The 19189-nt window shown below is 44.2% G+C and overlaps 2 protein-coding genes across 2 annotated transcripts in view; both read right to left on the bottom strand.

The window, feature by feature from the left end:
• Nucleotides 1-796: 796 nt before the first annotated feature.
• Nucleotides 797-5755, bottom strand: LOC310854560 (uncharacterized protein). The gene is made up of 4 exons (XM_083759238.1): nucleotides 5678-5755; nucleotides 3865-3998; nucleotides 3392-3666; nucleotides 797-2725 (listed from the first exon to the last, which is right to left on the bottom strand). Exons 1-4 carry the CDS (start codon nucleotides 5681-5683, stop codon nucleotides 1095-1097), a joined length of 2046 nt encoding a protein of 681 aa, XP_083615364.1. The 5' UTR covers nucleotides 5684-5755; the 3' UTR covers nucleotides 797-1094.
• A 35-nt stretch (nucleotides 5756-5790) lies between these two features.
• Nucleotides 5791-19189, bottom strand: part of ddias (DNA damage-induced apoptosis suppressor) — a gene marked incomplete at both ends in the record, with an annotated part of 14000 nt that continues 601 nt past the window's right edge. Inside the window, 6 exons of the mRNA XM_083759237.1 lie at nucleotides 5791-5826; nucleotides 14216-14408; nucleotides 14829-15833; nucleotides 16174-16502; nucleotides 17596-17710; nucleotides 19124-19186. Of these exons, the coding sequence (XP_083615363.1) occupies nucleotides 5791-5826; nucleotides 14216-14408; nucleotides 14829-15833; nucleotides 16174-16502; nucleotides 17596-17710; nucleotides 19124-19186 (1741 nt within the window). The remainder of the gene's footprint in view (nucleotides 5827-14215; nucleotides 14409-14828; nucleotides 15834-16173; nucleotides 16503-17595; nucleotides 17711-19123; nucleotides 19187-19189) is intronic.

Here is a 19189-nt window from a genome sequence, read left to right as displayed (position 1 = left end):
TGAAGTGAACACTAAACATATTTTTGGTTACACCATCACTAAACACGGGTATATTTTCCCCAATATAAAATATTCCATAAAAAACATTTCTCATCAAAATATATTGCATTACAGCAATAAATGGCAATAAATGTACTCTTCTTTAATATTTCCTCATGACTTTTCACAAAAAACAAAACATAGATTTCATGGGGGGGCCCTATCATTAGGGGGCAGACAACAACATTATGATGTCACTGAGCATCATGAAGGTACTGAAAGACCCGCCCACCTCAGAGGTATGGCAAAAATATAATCGTCCGGGTGAAAATCACCCATGTTTAGTGTTCTAGGGTTACAGTTGGATTTATACTGTGTACAGTAGGTGGTGGTTTGTGCTTGTGTAGTCTGTACATCTGTTGCTCTCTCCCAAACAATGATTTGAGATCATTCATGGGTTACTGCAGTGCTATCAAGGAACCGGCCTTGTATTGAAATGGTGGGCAGAACAGAATAGCTTTGGTACAGTAAAACTTTCACCCAGACCGTGAAACTATAAAATGGATAAACTTATCTTCACCCAGACCGTGAAACTATAAAATGGTGAAACTTAGCTTTTGACCTTGAAATGGTATGCTCCACTAAATCTGTGAAGGTGAACTTTTAATATGATGCAGTACAGGGGGTATATTAGGACCAACAGACCATGAAATATCACTATTGCAATTTCTGCTGGTTTGAGCCCTTTTTTAATTGATTAAGTGGACAACCTCTCTGGTACCTGTGTGAGCCAGAGCCAGATAGACATACAACAAAGATGGCTCACAACTTTTGTCTAAATTCTCCAGTGTTTATTTAGACCAGGACATGGAATCCTCTGCGTTTCAGTAAACGTTTCAGATGGTCTGTTGTATTTTCCGATGACCATTCCCCCCAAAAAAATCACCTCTCGTTTATTCTCGTCAGTTGACAAACGCAGTGACACACTGCAAGCTTGTAGACCGGCTTATTTGTCAGTGTTAAACTCGCGCTCAAGCAAGTATAAATCACCCATAAGAGCGGGACAAGTCTTCTTTCGCTTAACTCACAATGTGTTTTTTCCCCCAACATCTTCTTCAGGTGGGAGGGGCGGGGGGTTTCTGCAGCTCTTCGTCCGGGCCACAGCGCTGGTGAACGCGCATGTGCTCCGTGACGCGGTACTGCCGCGAGAAGGTCATGGGGCAGCGGGGACACGGGTAGGGCCTCACGCCCAGGTGGCTCCTCATGTGTCTGTTCAGAGAGCCCCGCTGGCTGAAGGATCGGTCGCACAGGGTGCAGTGGTATGGGTGCTGCAGGAGCAGGGCCTGCGACGCGCCAACGACATCCGCCGCCACACTGCAGCGCGGCGCTGAGACGAGCGAGGTGGAGGGTGGCGGCGTGGCGGGGGCCGACGACACGTAGACTGGAAGATCGGGAGGCATGCAGGCCGACAGGCAGGTAGACGACGGACCTCTCTCCTCGCCGTCCGTGACAGCGGAGGAGTCCGTACTGCTCTCCTCCCTTGGAGAAGCAGCCCTTCCGTCACTGTAGCGGTCCAGCCCACGGCACACCTGTTCTCCAATTCCTCTGTCAACCGCGCCGCCCACAACACCGTCGCCGGTCTGGAGCTCAGCCCTGCCCTCTCCGCCCCCAGCCTCATGGGACACCAGGTATCGAGCGGGCGCAGTGCTGATGTCCAATAGGAAAAGCTGCTCTTTGGCCACCTCGCTCCAGGGCTGCGTCAGAGGACTGCGATTCAGGCCAGAGAGCGTTCCCACCCCTACGCCCCACTCACCGGGGAGGTTTGGATGGTCCGGTGGGGGGTGGGTATGCCGGCTGTGCTGAGGGTATTGGGACTCGGGGTGTGTGTAGGAGAGTGTGCGTGTCTGCTGGGTGTATTCCTGGTTCTGGAGATGTCCGCCGTATGAGTAAGCCGGGTGGTAGGAAGTGTCACCGGCCAGAGCTGTGTGAGATTCTCTCTCTGGTCTCTCATGTGTCATGGTCATGGATGGGTTCAAGTTTCCATCTCTCTCTCTCTCTTTCCTTCCCTCGAAACAATGATCGCCATATTGATGTTCACATGTTCCTATGTTTGAGCCCCGTTCCCACGCCTCTGTGGTCGTCGTGGAAACATCAAAATATCCCACTGGGGTGAGTTTTTCATCATCTGAATCTTTGTAATCCTCCGCATTGGGGTCAGTTTTGTAATCCTCATTCGGTGGTAATGCATCATCACTGGGATGTTTTGTATCGTCGTCACACTGCAGTGACTCACAACGAACAAGGTGGTCTTTGACATCCGTCCTCAGGGTTAATCCACACTCCGTACTATAATTGTCCTCGTGCCGCACTCCAAAATGGGCTTTGCCTCTATGATGAAAATAGAAGTTCTGTATTCCACAACCATCTAAACTTTGTTCGTTGTAATTCCAACTCTGTGTGCCAACTCCGCCGTGCTGATTTGGTGCCAAAGGCCGGTTGATGTCTTTAAAACCAGCACCACTGGCGTTACTGTGCGTTCCTTCCTTTGGACTTGCCGTTTGCGGTGGAGGAACGGGGGCGCCGCTGGGGATGCTGGCCCCAGAAGAGCTCCGCAGTCCTGGGCAGATATGCAGCAGGGTGGCCGTCTCCGCCGGCTGCAGCACCGTGGCTCTGCCGCTGTGACAAATGACAGGCACCGCACTGCAGCTCAGAGGAGAGGAGGAGGTGGGAGACCTCTCACATCCTCCTCTGTGATGATGGACAGAGGGACCGTTGGAGAAGGAGGAGGAGGTGGGAGACCTCTCACCTCCTCCTCTGTGATGATGGACAGAGGGACCGTTGGAGAAGGAGGTGGGAGACCTCTCACCTCCTCCTCTGTGATGATGGACAGAGGGACCGTTGGAGAAGGAGGAGGAGGTGGGAGACCTCTCACCTCCTCCTCTGTGATGATGGACAGAGGGACCGTTGGAGAAGGAGGAGGAGGTGGGAGACCTCTCACCTCCTCCTCTGTGATGATGGATAGAGTTGAAGGAGGAGGAGGCTTTACAGGCCTCTCTTGCCCGACTACATCCGAGGTCCCCTATGCTCCTTGGCGCCCCCTCTGGGTCATCGGTGGCGGCTGAACGCAGTTCGCCTTCCTTCCGTCCTAGCGCGCCCATCAGGTCGTCAGCACCGGTGGCGTTTAGAAGTATGTCACTACCACTACTACAGTTATTTCCATTGCATGCTAAGCAGGAAGATCTCTTAGCTGAGTGAGTCTCATCACAGGTTTGAGCGGAAAAAGCATGGTCCTGTTGCCTCATAGAGTTTTCGCACAAACTAGTATAGATTTCTACAGCGGTATGTTCACTGTAAACATCTTCTGAAAACGGTTGATCGTTCATAATCCTACTGCAATGCTTTGCAGCCATACTATAAGTAGTCAAGTTGTTATCCCCGTCATCAGTGTCGGTTCCTTGTCTGGCTTCCAGGTCTTTTTGCAGCTTGTCCATGTGCAGGTAGCTGGCAGCAGTCAGCAGGCTGCAGTACTGCTGCTGGGCAGCAGGCGGCGGCAGATCCCCAGTGTAAATGTAGTCGAGGACCAGCCTCAGCACAGAGTCAGAGAGACAGGGAGCTTGCAGTTCCAAAAGGGTGCCATTAGAGGCCAGCAAAGAGGCCAAGACTGGACTGGAAGCTGCTAGGACACACCTGTGGAACAATGGCAAAATTAAGATAATTTGGAATCTGATAAAAAATTACCAAAATTGCTAATTGTTGCATATTAATTCATAATTTTATATACACTTATGTTCTATTTAAAAATGCTATGAGTGAGTGCACTGCACTCATATTGATGGCTATTTGTGGCCCTCTCTGTAAAATTTTAACCAAGGTGACGTTGCCCACCTGTGTGCCAGGAACAGCTGTGCAGAGCTCTGTCTGATGACACAGTCACAGAACTGAGCCAGGTCTCTCTGGAGGTTCAGGCTGGCCAATAAGGAGTCTGCATGGCCCCGTACATCCTGGATATAATGAGTCACCTGAAGAATACAAAACAGAGGCACTATAAAACATTGTTTCTGCTACTTATAAGTATTTATTGACAATATATTTTTTCAGCATTGATTTGGTTCACATCTCCCGGCATGTAGACGCTGCCCTGGGGAGCAATCACATAACTGCAGTGACAATCGGCTCTCATTATTGCCGCTTGACAGAGACAGCAGGTATCTATCTCTGGGACCCCAAATTATATTGTAAAATCAATGTTAATTTAACTCTGAGAGAGTACAAATGGAACTCTCTGAGTTACAAACCCATAAGGGTCCATTTGGTTCCAAACTATCATTTAGATAGCAACCGGCTGCCACTTTTCTCCCCATAGAAGCTACAAAATAAATTAACCACTCGCCAACCTGTATTCTGCACGTTATAATAGGTGACAAAATCCACAAAAATAGCTGATCTACAAGTTCACGTGTTGAAGCTGGTAGATTTTGTGTGCAGAGGGGAATAGAAAGAGACCAAGTCTATACAGTAGACTCCTGATGGGGACACTGATCAACAAAGGGTTTAAGATAAGTGCTTAATAAGTAAGTACTTTGCAGTGTTGAATTCGTCGACTAATACTAAGACGAAAAATGTTCTACCTATTTTCACTGAAGAAAGCTAAATGGAAACTTAAGCTACGATTACTAAAACTAAGACTAAATATATTGACAATTTCATCTATTTTCAGCAAGTTTAAAATCAGCCATTACGACGGCATCAAGGCTAAAATACATTTTAGTCGACTAAATCAACTGTCGATTTAGTACACTAAAAGTAGTAACACTAAAACATTCCAGGTGATTAAAATGTTACTAAGACTAAATGGAAACTATTCAAAAGACTAACAAAAACTAAAATCTAAATTTGCTGCCAAAAACACTGGTACTTTGGCAGGCAATCAGGTGAGTAAGCATGCAAGGCCTAACTTGCCTGACTGCTCTCTGACCTCAGTCAGTATAATGCTTTATTTTGTTTTTACTAAAATGGTGTAGTAAATGGTAAGTTAAAGTAAGCTGTTCTAATCATTGGATTTGTGTGAGTCAGTAACACGCTATCTCTACAGCTCCTTAGTAAACAAAAAGATGCAGTTTCAGTTTGGAATACCATTTTATTTTACCAATGTCACTTTTTTTATCCTGTATCTGATTGGATAAAACTGGCATCCTGAATCCCAACTTGAAAATGCATTTTCTTTTTTGTAATAAAGAGCTCTCAAGACAATACTGGACATTACACTCCATTAGTATACCAATGATTGCCATCAGTACACACAGAGCCTTACCATTTCCACACACAAGCCAGAAAATCATTGCCAAACAATTAGATATAGATCATTTAATCAACCGGTTACTCCCACAATAGATCATTTAGATGCTAGTTGATATATGTTGTATACTTGCTCACATGCTACATATATGCCCACTATTATAGATGTGGTTGTCCTCCACAGATGCCAAGTATGTTATTTAGTGGTATCCTAATTTGAAATGAGTAATTTCACATTTATCAACAGTGTTGCACATAGTCATTGCTGATAATGCTGTCAGTGTATCATCAATTTAAGAGCATTCCCAAGTTCATGCACTATACTATGGTATGGATTCATTTTTTTATTGGCCCTGGTCTGCAAATGTAACTAAAAGTTGAGTCGAATATATCATTTTCTTACCTCCATCTTGTTTCAAGCCAACTAAATCTTCCCACCAGTCCACTAAAGATTAGCTAGAGTTCCCTCTCTGGTCCGCACCAAGTCCCACAGACTCCTGTACAGTGTGTGTCGCCTCAGTGCAGCCTGCAGTATATAGTGTAGTCTGGCGTCTACGCACATGGAAAAACATCACACGCTTTTCATATTGGGAGCACCGCATGACGAAGTCCGACAGCTGCAAATAGGGAGTACCGGAGGCCAGCGTCAGAATCTCCATAGCCTATTAAGGACAGCTGGGCTGAGACCATGCCAGCCACTGAGAACTAGCTGGACACTGCCCGTTAGAATGCATAGAATATAGGCATGCAATACATTTTAATAATACCATTTTATTTATATTGCACTTTACATTTGAAGCTGATCTCAAAGTGCTAGGCCAGTGGTTTTCAAATGTCAATAGCTGATTCACAATCTCAAGGCACACCTGCATTACACTACAGATGTGGTAGACAAGCTCCCGATGCATCAACATGTTGTGAGATTGTAGTATGGCTAGTTGCACTATTTGTCTTTTTGCGTGTGTGTGAGAGAATAAAAAAAAATTCATGTAGAACATTTGCTGAAAGATGAAAACAATCCTGTTATGCTATTCAGTATTTTAGCCGTGACGTGAGTGCCCCCTCCAGAGATACTTCCGGGTCCTACTTTTGTGTCGCTTTTGTGTCCCCATAGAGTTATATTGTGACGCTCCGTCGGACTAAATCTGAGAAGAAAACAACCACGAAAGTCTAATTTTACCGCTTTCCTCGCAAAAACAAAACTGCTGCTCTCCCAATTCTGTCTGTAACAGGCCGTCTGCCCCACACATTTTATTTCATTGCGTCTAAATTAGGGCCGGGACTAATTGCGATTAATTTAGATTAATTAACTACAGAAAAATTAATCGCGATTAACTACAGATAAATTAATCGCACCTTTTTTTTCACCGCGGAACGTTTCTCACTGGGCGCTTTTCTATAGTACTGAAAACTGGAAATAATAAAAAGTCACCCCATTTTGTGTTGCCTAGAACTGGAGGTCTGACAAAAAACAGTAACAATATGAAGTAAGTACAGCTTTTTTGATGTCACTGAGATGTACTTGTTACTGTTACTAATTTTTTTTCAGACCTCCAGTTCTAGGCAACACAGAATGGGGTGACTTTTTATTATTATTTCCACAACAGGTATATTAATGACAGTAAAATGTTGAAAATGAGTGGTATCCTGTAGTCACTATTCATTGATTCACTGGGATACCAAAAAACATTTAAAAAAAGGTTTCTCGCTGTTCTCGGGTTGAATATTGATATGCGATTAAAATGCGATTAATCTAGATTAATTAATCGCAAAGCCTCTGATTAATTAGATTAATTTTTTTAATCGAGTCCCAGCTCTAGTCTAAATCCTCATTAATGCAAACTAGATTCAACATACTCAAGCCTGCACACATTCTAAATATGCCCCCGAAATATTGTACTGAGCAAATGGACTGTTACCACCTTCAATAATAATGATAATAATAGTCTTTATTGTCTCCACATTTTCTTTGTCATGGACACTTGTACAAAACATTAATAATTCTACTCGAGTTGGAAGCATTAAGACCCATTTTAACCCTCAATGGCTTCCTTTCTGAAAAATAACGTCATTGTAAAAAGATTCACGCATTTAGATATTCTATTTACAATGAGATGCGGACGGGAGCTGGTGCCACTTGGACCCGGATGTAATGTAGCACTACAAAATGACGTCGGACTTAAATACCCGGTTCGATCCCAGATCTGCCCAGACCACAATTCTCCACTCTCTCCTGCCACCAGCAAATAATAAACAGATGGAAAATGCCCAAAAGAATAACAATAATAATAAGAATTTAGACTTTATTCCCTCATATAAATGTGAGGTTTAGGCTATTGCAAGACATAATTAAATGTATTTAATGGGGGCTTTTATGATTCTACTCAGTGATTATCCTCGGTCCCATGCAGCCTTACTCATCTGCGAAGAGAAAAGCCTGGTCACAATATAAGGCTGGGAGTGCATAGGCGGAAATGTTGGGACGGAACATCCGTCAGATGAATTTCCCCCGGATACAATAGTTATTTTGACCAATCACAACACTTGTTTCATTCACGGAGAATATAAACAGATTTGTGAAAGCGTCAACGTCATTTCCGTCATTTTTTTATTTTATTTTTTACTAATTTAAATGTTCTGCACTCTACGGCGTATATTGTGCCAGAAAATCAGAGTCAGAAAATTATATATTTGATATTAATTTCAACTGCCCCAGCCGTCTTCCTATACGAACCCATTATCATTTCAAACTCCATTTTAACCATGATAGATTCATAAAAAACTGTTTCATTTACTGTTTTCATTTATTTTTAATAATTATTTTGCTTTTGGAAATGAACCTCCTCCAGGAGGAGGCCGGAGGAGAAAAAAAAAAGCACGGCCCCCTCACGTATTAGGACAATATCAAAAAGGAGTGTTTTTGATTAATCTGGTTAAAATGGAGTTTGAATTTATAATAGGTTTGTATAGGAAGCAGGGCAGCTAATATAAATATCAAATATCTAAATACTGAATCAAGCAACGTAAAAACTGTCTGGGGGTGTTCACATAAGCCTGAGATGACTAAAACTAAGACTAAATGTACTGACAATTTCGTCAACAAATAAAAACTAGACTAAAATGTTAGGAAGCGACTAGTGGACAAGAGATCCACTATAAGTCATTTTACAATTGGTTGCATGCTGAAAATAGCCGATCTACAAGCTCACAATTGTGAGCTTGTAGATCGGCTATTTTCAGCATGCAAATAGCCGGTGACTAAAACTAAATGAAAACTATTCAAGAGACTATGACTAAAACTGAAATAAAAATGTGCTGCCAAAAACAACACTGGTCCCTTTCTATGTATGGGAGCTCTATGAGGGATGTGTAGATGGCAGGGCCAGTGTGTAGCAGTGTGCCAGGCCCACGGCTGAGTGACGCTGTGTTGACATCTCCTTACTAAGACATTTCTCCCCCTTCGCCCAAGCACGTGCTTCGCACATCTTCCACTGCGACTGGCTCTACAGTTACACAGACACACCCCCGCAGTGCTGTCCAGTGCGTCAGCAGCAAGTCTCTCACTGACACCCTGCCGGACACCCATCCATCCACTGCTCTCCCACTGCAATTTCTTGTTTATTTTCGGGGAATTCTACACCCCTTGCACGGCAGTGGGAAAATTGCTAGAGAGCAGTGGATGGGTGTCCGTGAGAGACTCGCTGACGCACTGGACCAGGGCTACCTACCCACGGCAGTATAAACCTTCCCTGCAGTGTTGATTTCGTCGACTAAAACAAAGACGAAAAATGTTCGTCGACTACCTTTTTTCACTGACGAAAACAAAGCTATGATGACTAAAACTAAGACTAAATGTATTGACAATTTCGTCAACAGATAAAAACTAGACTAAGTCTAAAATGTTAGGAAGGGACTAGTGGACAAGAGATCCAGTACAAGTCATTTTACACTTGGTTGCATGCTGAAAATAGCAGATCTACAAGCTCAAAACGCTGCGACAAATAGAAAAGAAAAATGACTACTGTGCTAGTCACATAGAAACTGAAGCCTGGGTTGTATTTGTAGCTGATGCTACGCTTGTGCCACTGACCCACTGTCCCCCCTGACACACACACACCTCAACGTGACATTACCGCGAGCCAGACAGTTGAATGCTGATGTGACATAACACACACAGACACATGACCCTTCTCAAAGAGACGGGTCATGTGTGTTTCCAGTTTCCATTCACCGGGAGCTCGGTGCCAGAGCTCATGTATCACACAGCTGCCTGAAGTGGGCATGGGGTCTCCCTTGCACACGCACAGCTAATAATACCACTTCCCATTGCCAGTATAGCATGCACGTGAGCACTTGGCAACACACACACACACACACACACACACACACACCTCCCACTGTTCCTGTCTCTATATCTATCAAATAAAGTAAAACAATGTAACTATTTTTCTCTTGTAGTTTTATTTTTTCCTTCTTCTATGCAAATAAGCCCTTCCTTATTGTATTAAGAATTACTGTGGAAGCTTTTGGTTTCCCCGACTCTTCCCCTTTCTAACATTTGTTCCCTAGTATGTCGATGCGCTTTGGCATGGGGGGTGTCAGATCAACATATGGAATGAATACTGTACTGGCAATATATGGAGCTTGTCTTGAGAGTGTACAGGGTTTGATGAGGGCCCAGGTAGGGCCTGTTGAGCACTCTAGTCCACTTGCCAGAACGTGAACCCAGGCATGTGGAGTACTCCAAGGTTTTATGTTAGAAATGTTGAGAATGGGTCACGAGCATGTAGAAAATGCCGGATGCTAACTTGCATATGTTGAGCAAATTTCATAATTGGCATAATATGTGACCATACCATTAACAACCAATAACCTATACATTTCATCATGCTTTAAGTAGCATGTGACATGTCAAACTAGGGGGTTTTGATGCTGAATCAATTCCAAGCATTAGTTTTGCATAAGAAATATATGGTGGCGTGACGTGTCACGAGGCGTGGTTGGGGGTCCGCACTGATGATTTGCTTCATGTGCAACATTGTTTTCTCACTCAAACAGTAAACAAACCAACATACACAAGTGTGTACAGGGTATGTGCACATTTCCAAAGTGACAATTTAATGACTTTTAACACCTAGAACACTAAACACGGGTCACCCGTACGATTATATTTTTAGCAATTTTCATAATATTGCTGATGTCTGAGGTTTTTCTTTTGATGCTCAGTGACATCATAGAAGGTAGTTTTGTTTCCCTGCCCACATCCCTGTTTTTTTCCCCACTGGACCATTCTCACATGTCTTAGGAATGGGTGGACCAAAGGACAACTTTCTTTTTTTTTGAATATTAAAAAAATAATATGCACGTTTTTCACCTATTCTCCCCCTCATGACAGGCTACCCAATGAAATCTATTTTTTGTTTTTTTGTGAAAAGATAAGATAAGAAATATTTTTTATGGAATATTTTACTGGGTAATATATACCCATGTTTAGTGATGGTGATAGGGTTCAAATAAATAAATATTACATAAGAAAGAGGCAATCATTGTGAAAATAGCCGACCTACAAGCTCACAACGCCAATACTGTAAATGCCTACAATTCCAAATGCTGCCTTGCACTAGCACCGTACAAGTTCATTCACACATTACTGTACCCCCCCGGGCACTCTTCCCACAGCCATTCTTAACCCTGTGTCCCATAGTATTTCTATCCACTGTACCCCACGTGGTCCATTCTCGTACCATGTGGCCCACATAGTATTTCTATCCACTGTACCCCACGTGGTCCATTCTCGTACCATGTGGCCCACATAGTATTTCTATCCACTGTACCCCACGTGGTCCATTCTCGTACCATGTGGCCCACATAGTATTTCTATCCACTGTACCCCACGTGGTCCATTCTCGTACCATGTGGCCCACATAGTATTTCTATCCACTGTATCCAACGTGGTCCATTCTCGTACCATGTGGCACATTCTGCCAGCCACTATACTTAGAGACGCGTCGCCACATTGTGACGCACACGAGACCACATTCATACAATACACACAGGCGGTACAGGAAATTACTAATAGCCCACTCACGTGAGCCGACGTTAACCGCGCGAAGATTCAGTGAAAATACCAGATCTACAGGCTCACAGGAGAGAATTAGAATGATTCGAACACAGCTTAAAGAGGATTTTATTGTGTATTATAGCCGTCTTAATTTTACGAACGAGGCCGAAGGCATGGGGAGGGAGTATGTTTTGCACTCCGTCCGTTAATGTGTGTGTCCGTCCGTCCATTAACAGCTAATCTCCAGCACCGTTGGCGATTGGCGTTGGCGATCCATGACAATCCATTTTCACACAAACTCCCTAGATACCAACAATGAATTTTCCTGAACGGCCTGTTATAGCGCCACCAGGAGGCCGACTTTTGTAAACCACATTTTTTGCTATTAGTCCTCCAGATTTTGTCAAAGAATCCCGCAAATCGATTCGTTACACAGTATCTCTATAGTCATGTGCTCAAGACGGATCTGTCCGTTATTTCATATTCCATCCTAATTGGCTAACATTGGCTTTCAAAGTTTGCAGGGCTGTGACATCTTTCTCGCGGAGGAATATATCCAACCCTTTTTCACATTGGCCTGTTATAGCGCCACCAACAGGTGGACTTTTGGAACAAAATGCCTCAAATCATCCAATTGCCATCAAAGGCATAAGAACAAATGGCACCCTTTTCACATTGGCCTATTATAGCGCCACCAGGAGGCCACAACCTGACCTGGCCCGGTGGAGACCTGTGTCCCCCGAGGGGCACTTTTTTGTGCTCAAGTGCAGAACTTTGCAGTCGAAATGTGTAAAATGAAACTCAAGTACTACAGTTCTGAACGGACATGCTTTGGCCATGTCTCATGACCACCGCCCTGCCCCCCTCCCCACCCCAAATACAAACTGACTGCAAAAGTAACCTTAATATTAGAGAAAATATATCATAAATTAATACTGAAACCAGATCTAACTAGAAAAAGTGCCCCTCTGGGCACAGGTCTCCACCAGGAGGATAGGACTGTGTGAGATGTTTGGCAAAATGTTTAAGAGTAATATAAACATGTTTTATAGTTTTAGTTTTTTGCAACAATTTTCTTCATTTTGTTGAGGAAATGCAGAGCCAGATCACTCATAGCATTACTGAGGATATAATTCTGGATGAGCAGGACATGTGCAGCATTTTGAACGAAACATGCCTGAAAAGTTTGGAAGGCAATCTTAGCTAATCAGTGTTGAATCTGAGAAATCCAACAGACTCGTCTTGATCACATGACTACAGAGATCATGTGTACCGATTTGCGTGATATTTGGATTAAATCTGTGCGACTAACATAAGCAATGGATTTTGCAGAAATCGGCCTCATGATGGCGCTATAACCGGCAGATGTGGAGGGATGCAGGGACAATGTTTTTCCATGGCCTCTAGGGAGTGCGCATACATAAGTTGTATACAGATCCATGCAGTTATAGCTAAAACCAGGAATTGGCCTGTTATAGCGCCACCGTGAGGCTGATTTGTGGAAAAGAATTGTGGCATGTCGTCATCGGCCTAGTGGAAATGCGTGTATAATTTCACGTAAATTGCACAAAATGTTTATGATTTGTGGCATTTTTTCGAAACGGACCAATCGTGTGAGCTTTGGAAGCCAATCTTAGCCAATCAGGATGGAAGATGGGAAATGGTGGCACTCCGTGTTGATCACATGACTGGAGATAGTGTATACCGAATTGTGTGATGTATGGATAAAATGTGTACGAGTAATCTACAGAAATGTGTTTTGCCTAAATCGGCCTCATGGTGGCGCTATAACAGGCCGTTGAGGAATATTTGGGCCAGAGGTTCATCATTGGCATCCAGGGAGTGTGTGTGCAAAGTTTGGCATGGATCGGGCCAACGGTGCCGGAGATTAGCTGATAACGGACAGACGGACGGAAGGACACACACACACACACACACACACACACACACACGGACGGAGTGCAAAACATACTCTCCCCATGCCTTCGGCCTGGTGGAGACAATAATTAAGGAAAGTTTATGCATGTTCTATGTGTACTATGTAAACTCTTCATTTCCATTTTCCAGCCATTCAGTTGCAAAAAACACAAAATTAAAATGACTCCCCAAAATAATGTGGAGAACCCCTATACTAGAGGTACTCTACGCAGCATTTCCCAAACAGTGGATCAGGACACATGTTTGGGTCACGGCCTCATTATCATGGGTCATAACTCACAGTAAATATTACTTCATTTTTGGTTTCGTACATACATTCTGTTTTTTCTAATTATTATTATTTCCAAAAATCTAATGAGTAAAAACAAAGAATCCAGAAAATTCCATAAATTTGACGATGCGACACATGAAGGTGTCCTTGCTCATTGGAAGTGGCGGTGGTATAAGGAAATTAATATAATAAATATAAAATAAAATAAACATAACTTTAAATAAACAAGCAAATTCAATGATGCCATGTGTAATGATCAATTCATTGAAATTACAATATCATCTTTTAAAAATCCATTATTTATGCCCTTCACATGTTATTTTTCATAGAACTTTCCTAAGCATATGTCTAATATATCGATGCAAATATATATCACTCCTGTGCAAAAAGTTTGATTGATTTCATTCGATTCCCATGGGGGAAATTCATTACAAAACAGAGGGCTTAAATTAAAAATTGCAACAACAGCATGCAAGCTAGAATGAGTCAGTGAACAGGTCTCTGGATACATCATAGGCCTCACTCTCTACATCAGCCAAGTGTCCGACAGACCCGTTCAGATTGATTTCTCCACCTGGTGTGTTTTCACGGCCACCAGTCTTATTATTACAGACACGGTTGCCTATCTCTGTCTTTGATGGCGTTGTAGTCATCACGTCTATATAGTTTACTTGTGTATCCGTCTGTTGCCCTCTCAGCGTGTCCGCATCGTCACATAATCCCCTGTCATGCACAGTCTCGTCGCAGACACATGCGAGGTTTTGTCCCGTTTTCTCAGCCGGTCCTTTCTGGGCCATGACGACACGGTGCTTGGACCTCTGATCCAGCCTCCGAAAGCTGCTCTTGGAGTGCTTTGACTTGCGGCTGCATTTCATAGGATTGACACCGAACGGCAGGCTTTGTTCGGCACAGTTTGTTTGGCGCAGATGAGCTCTCAAACTGCTCAACCTACGAATGGTCGCAGCAGTTCGCAGTGGCGTGCAGACGTGTGAACTGTAGGAATCCACTGTGTCGGGTTGAGAATTCAATAAACCTGACGCACGGTTCACATGTGTGGGAACAAATAACCCTGCATGAGCAGCTCTCTTCACTAGAGGAGTAGACTGGGAGGGTGGGATAAAGTCCAGACAGTGGAAATGATCACAATCCTCCATAGCCGTTTTGGCATCATTATTCTGACCCTGTGTGTCTGCTATGTAGGAACGGTCACGTTGCATTTCCTGCGTGCGAGCTAGCGAGTCCTCATCCAAGGCGGCCATTTTGTTGTGACTTATCTGCGTGTACAAGATCGTTGGCTGCAGGAGTTGAGCTTCTCCGATGTGCGAGTCTGCGTTTCTTTGAGTTCTGGGCGTCGGCGTGAGCGAGCTGTTGAAAAGGTCTGCCGAGCAGTCATATGCGCCGTCCTGATCACGTGAGCTGACCGGCGACAACTCTTCCTCCGCTCCACTGAAAGATGCGGACGGACTCTCTTCTTCCTTCAGAGACTCGTTCTTATTCCCACCGAGATGTCTGTACGACGTCTTGGGCGAAGGATTCGGCACGAGGTCAACGCCATGGCTTCTTCCGTCCACTGGATTGGCGATTTCCAGTAATGGGTGAGTGCTCGTCAACAGAGTGTTACTTTGACAAACCGAGGCAACGGCTTGCGAGTGTCCAGGTAATGGCGTGCCACGAGCGGCGACTACCAGACAACAAGAAACCACATTTGGCCGGTCGGTTTGACAGAATCCATCGTGTACGTCTCCGTTCTCCTCCTCGCATAAGAACAGCCCCAGACTCTCAGAGAAAATGTCCTCCCAGGCCCCTGAATCCGACAAAGCCGTGTTAATGGCTTGTTGTTCCTTCGCTTGCTGCTGCTGCTCTCCGTCATCAGAACCCTCCCTCGTCCCGAAGCCGAGTGGTATGGTCCCGCTGGTTACGGGCTGGGAGGGACTGAGCCAAGCGTGCAGGGCGGGGGCGTTTTCATCTACCTCGCGGATAGAGGAAGAGGCCGGAGGAGAGGCTCTGCACGAGGATCTACTCCGATAGGCTGACGGGGGGGGCGAGGACGACGGCACACTTGCAGGATCTGTGTCTTGGTGTTTAGCCTGGCTGAGGCCTCTAAGGCTGCAGGCTGCAGCGTGCAGCGCTCTGGGGTTGTAGTGTGTCTGGTGGTCTGGAGGAGGACGCTCACCTGAACCTGCCGGAGTACCGCAGCCTTCCTCCTCCTGCTCCGCCGACGACGTGATCAGGCCCAGGGACTGTTGCCAGGGCGGGGTAGGGCTAAGGATGTGCTCACCGTTTAGTGATCTATAGGGGGGAAATTAAATTATACAATGGTATAGCAAACTAGCAACAAAACAAAACGAGGATCTGCAAATTAAAAATAAATAAAACATACAAATACATTCAAATTTTCAATTAGTTAATATAAAAACATGTTGATCATTAAAACCCTATATAAGTACTTAGTGGACCATGCGGTTCCATAGGGCTCTATACTTCAATGGTCTATAAAGTTCAAAGGTCAATGTTTTCCCTCTACAGTACATCAAATATCTTTGCCACACACACACAGTCACACAGTACAGTCACACACACACACACACACACACACACACACACACACATTAAAGGACAATAAATGTACCTTCGCCTTGATGTGGAAAGCAAACCCGAGGCAGGGAGTGTTGTGTTATTGAAGCTGCTGGATGGTGAATGCTGGCAGGGGACCGGCGGTAGAGCTGTTGCCGAGGGCCTGGAAGTTATGAAGGGTCCGGTTGAGCCGAGAGGACTACGCTCCGTACTAGCCCTCTGAAGAAGAAGGGCCTGGTAGTAACTGACCACAGTGTAGCCTCCCTGCCCTGTACCTCTGGGGACAATTATCTGGTTGGCAATGAACTGGGCAGTCTCTCTGGCGGAGGAGGAATCACGCAGGCTAGGCCTTCCAAACAATGGACCATTTTCTGCAGCCATTACCTACAGGGGGCGAAAGATCAGATCCTGACATCAGCATGGGAAGAGATGATGCACACCTACTCTCACCTATGGTCATAAAGTGTGGGTCAGGATGACGGAAAGAATAAGGTCGCGGATACAAGTTTTCTTCGACGGGTGGCTGGATCTCCCTTCGAGATTTTACTACACAGTAAAATCCCCTGCGTTAATCTCAGGGTATACAAATGGATGAAAATGGACCCTAGGGTCCACTGCTGGATGGTTCACTAAGAGTTAGGGGACTGTAAGGGTTTATTTTGGTTCCCAACTATTAATAATCCCCTGGAACCCCAGCATCAAAGTTGAGAACCGCTGCTATAGCTCAGTGGTTCCAAAACCGGGGGTCAGGAGGAGTCGGCACCCAGGGGGGTCCCCACATTATTTTGGTGGGGCACCCCAGATGATTAGCTTAATGTGCAAAACTGTTTTCTGACTAAACAGTAAACAAACCAACATACAATTTAAGTGTATACAGGGTATGGACTAGGGCAGGGGTTCTCAACCCGTGGGTCACGACTCCTAGGGGGGGTCGCCAAATTATTTTGGGGGGGTCCCCAAATTATTTTCAACTGAATGGCTGGAAAAAATGGAAATGAGGAGTTTACATAGTACACAGTACATGAATAAACTTTCCTTAATGGTTATATCTGCTTTCACTATTCCTTCATGATATATTTTCTCTAATATTAAGGTTATTTTTGTCAGTTTGTATTGGGCTGCGACGCGTTGTGAGCTTGTAGATCGGCTATTTTCAGCAAGTGTAAAAACAGCCATTACGACGGCATTTTAGTCGACCAGATCAACTGTAGATTTAGTCGACTAAAATCTTATGATATTTACTCGACTAAAACTAGACTAACACTAAAACATTCCAGGTGACTAAATGTGACTAAAACTAAATGAAAAACTATTCAAGACACTATGACTAAAACTAAAATCTAATTTTGCTGCCAAAAACAACACTGCTGAAAAGTTTGGAAACCCTTGGTATTGCTGATCAGCGTATCAGAGCATATATGCACTGTAGAATGCACCATATAGTCCCATCACCTCACCAGGATACCATTCGTCGTACCTTTATTCCAAAGATGAAATGTCTGCCGATGAAACAGTCCTCAACAGCCTTGAACAACAGAGCAGATCTGACTGGTGATTCAAGTTCAACCGACTTGTCCGAGTCTTCAACCAAACTATACATGAAGAGAAATGGAGACAAACGGGAAACATTTTCACATAACAGGCAGTGCTGTTTTTGTCGACTAATACTATGACGAAAAATGTTTGTTGACTACCTTTTTTTCCACTGATGAAAACTACATGGAAACTAAATGAAAACTAAGCTACGATGACTAAAACTAAATATGTTGACAATTTCGCCAACAGATACAAAACTAGAGTAAAATATTAGGAAGGGACTAGTGGACAAGAGATCCAGTATAAGTAAAAGACAAGTCATTTTACACTTGGTTGCATGCTGCAAATAGCAGATCTACAAGCACTGCAACGCGTTGTGACTCGTGAGCTTGTAGATCTGCTATTTTCAGCAAGTGTAAAATCAGCCATTATGACGGCATCAAGGCCCGCCAAAACACACTTTAGTCGACTATATATATGTAGATATGTTCTCTTTTTTTCCCTTCCATTGCCCCCCATTCCCCCCCAATCTTCACATAATAGAACTAGAGCATGCCTGAAATAAATGTCAGAGCTGAAATTGACATAAAATATGACGTAAATATGAAATAAATGCTTAAACATGTTGCTAGGTGTAATGTTAGAGTCCACAGAAGTGAACCTTTCAAGCCCGTTTTCTCAACTCGCATAATTCTATAAGCCATATCTCCAAAACTGGTGGGTCAAACTGAACAACCTGTGTCAATTTGAAGCTATGATTCCCTAACCTGACGCTGCCAGATGAGGGCGGTATTGGGTAACCTTGTTCCCCAACACAGCCTTCATCTGGGATCTCTCAGGGAGTTGAGCTGACAAAAATCCGTTCCGTACCGGACCAATCAGCGTGAGCTAAGGGCGGGATATGTGCGAAACCGGATGTGAAGCTATATAGACACGTCAATATGATTGGTTGTGTTTGCACGCCCACACGGTGATAGACAGACGGTCCCATCCAATCATCTACCAAGTATCTTGAAAAAAAGGAACAGCCCCGTCATCGAATTTGCTTCCGCGATCCGCGATCCCAATAAGCTGTGAAACAAATTTGTGTAGCAAGCTTCTTGGATCTGGCAGCGTCAGGTTAATGATTCCCTGCTTTCATATGACATGAAAAACCAAAAATGGAAAGAACAATAAATCCAATGACTTAGTTTAGGTCACATACGGTACAAGAAATAGGGGCGATCCGAGCACTCAAAAGAGTGTTTTAAAAAGAAGAAAAAGAAAAGAGAGAAGAGGGTGGATATAAAATCAGGGTACTTAAGTTTAGTCAAGTTTAATGCATTTTAAACTTTAATAAAGTACCATGATTCTGTGTGGCCTCTTTTTTAAGTGTTCGGATCACCGCTCTGTCTTATTTCAGACACCAGTTCAAACTTCTCTCACACATCCATTGCTACGTACGTTCCAGTTCCCATTCAGTCTCTTACCTCTGCAGACCACTGGCATGAATGCCAAAGAGTGCATTCAGACAGCCTCCAAACACCGTCATTCCC

Source organism: Protomyctophum parallelum, assembly GCF_964188405.1.
Source record: "Protomyctophum parallelum genome assembly, chromosome: 2".
Lineage (NCBI taxonomy): Eukaryota > Metazoa > Chordata > Actinopteri > Myctophiformes > Myctophidae > Protomyctophum > Protomyctophum parallelum.
This window is presented reverse-complemented; position numbering and strand designations above follow the sequence as displayed.

Bases quoted from the DNA above. Each gene is read 5' to 3' on its own strand.
- LOC310854560 (XM_083759238.1), bottom strand. The intron at 3,667-3,864 runs GTGGGCAACGTC...ATTGTTCCACAG, and splicing joins CAGCTGTTCCTGGCACACAG to GTGTGTCCTAGCAGCTTCCA. The intron at 2,726-3,391 runs GTATGGCTGCAA...ATCATCACAGAG, and splicing joins TAACAACTTGACTACTTATA to GAGGATGTGAGAGGTCTCCC.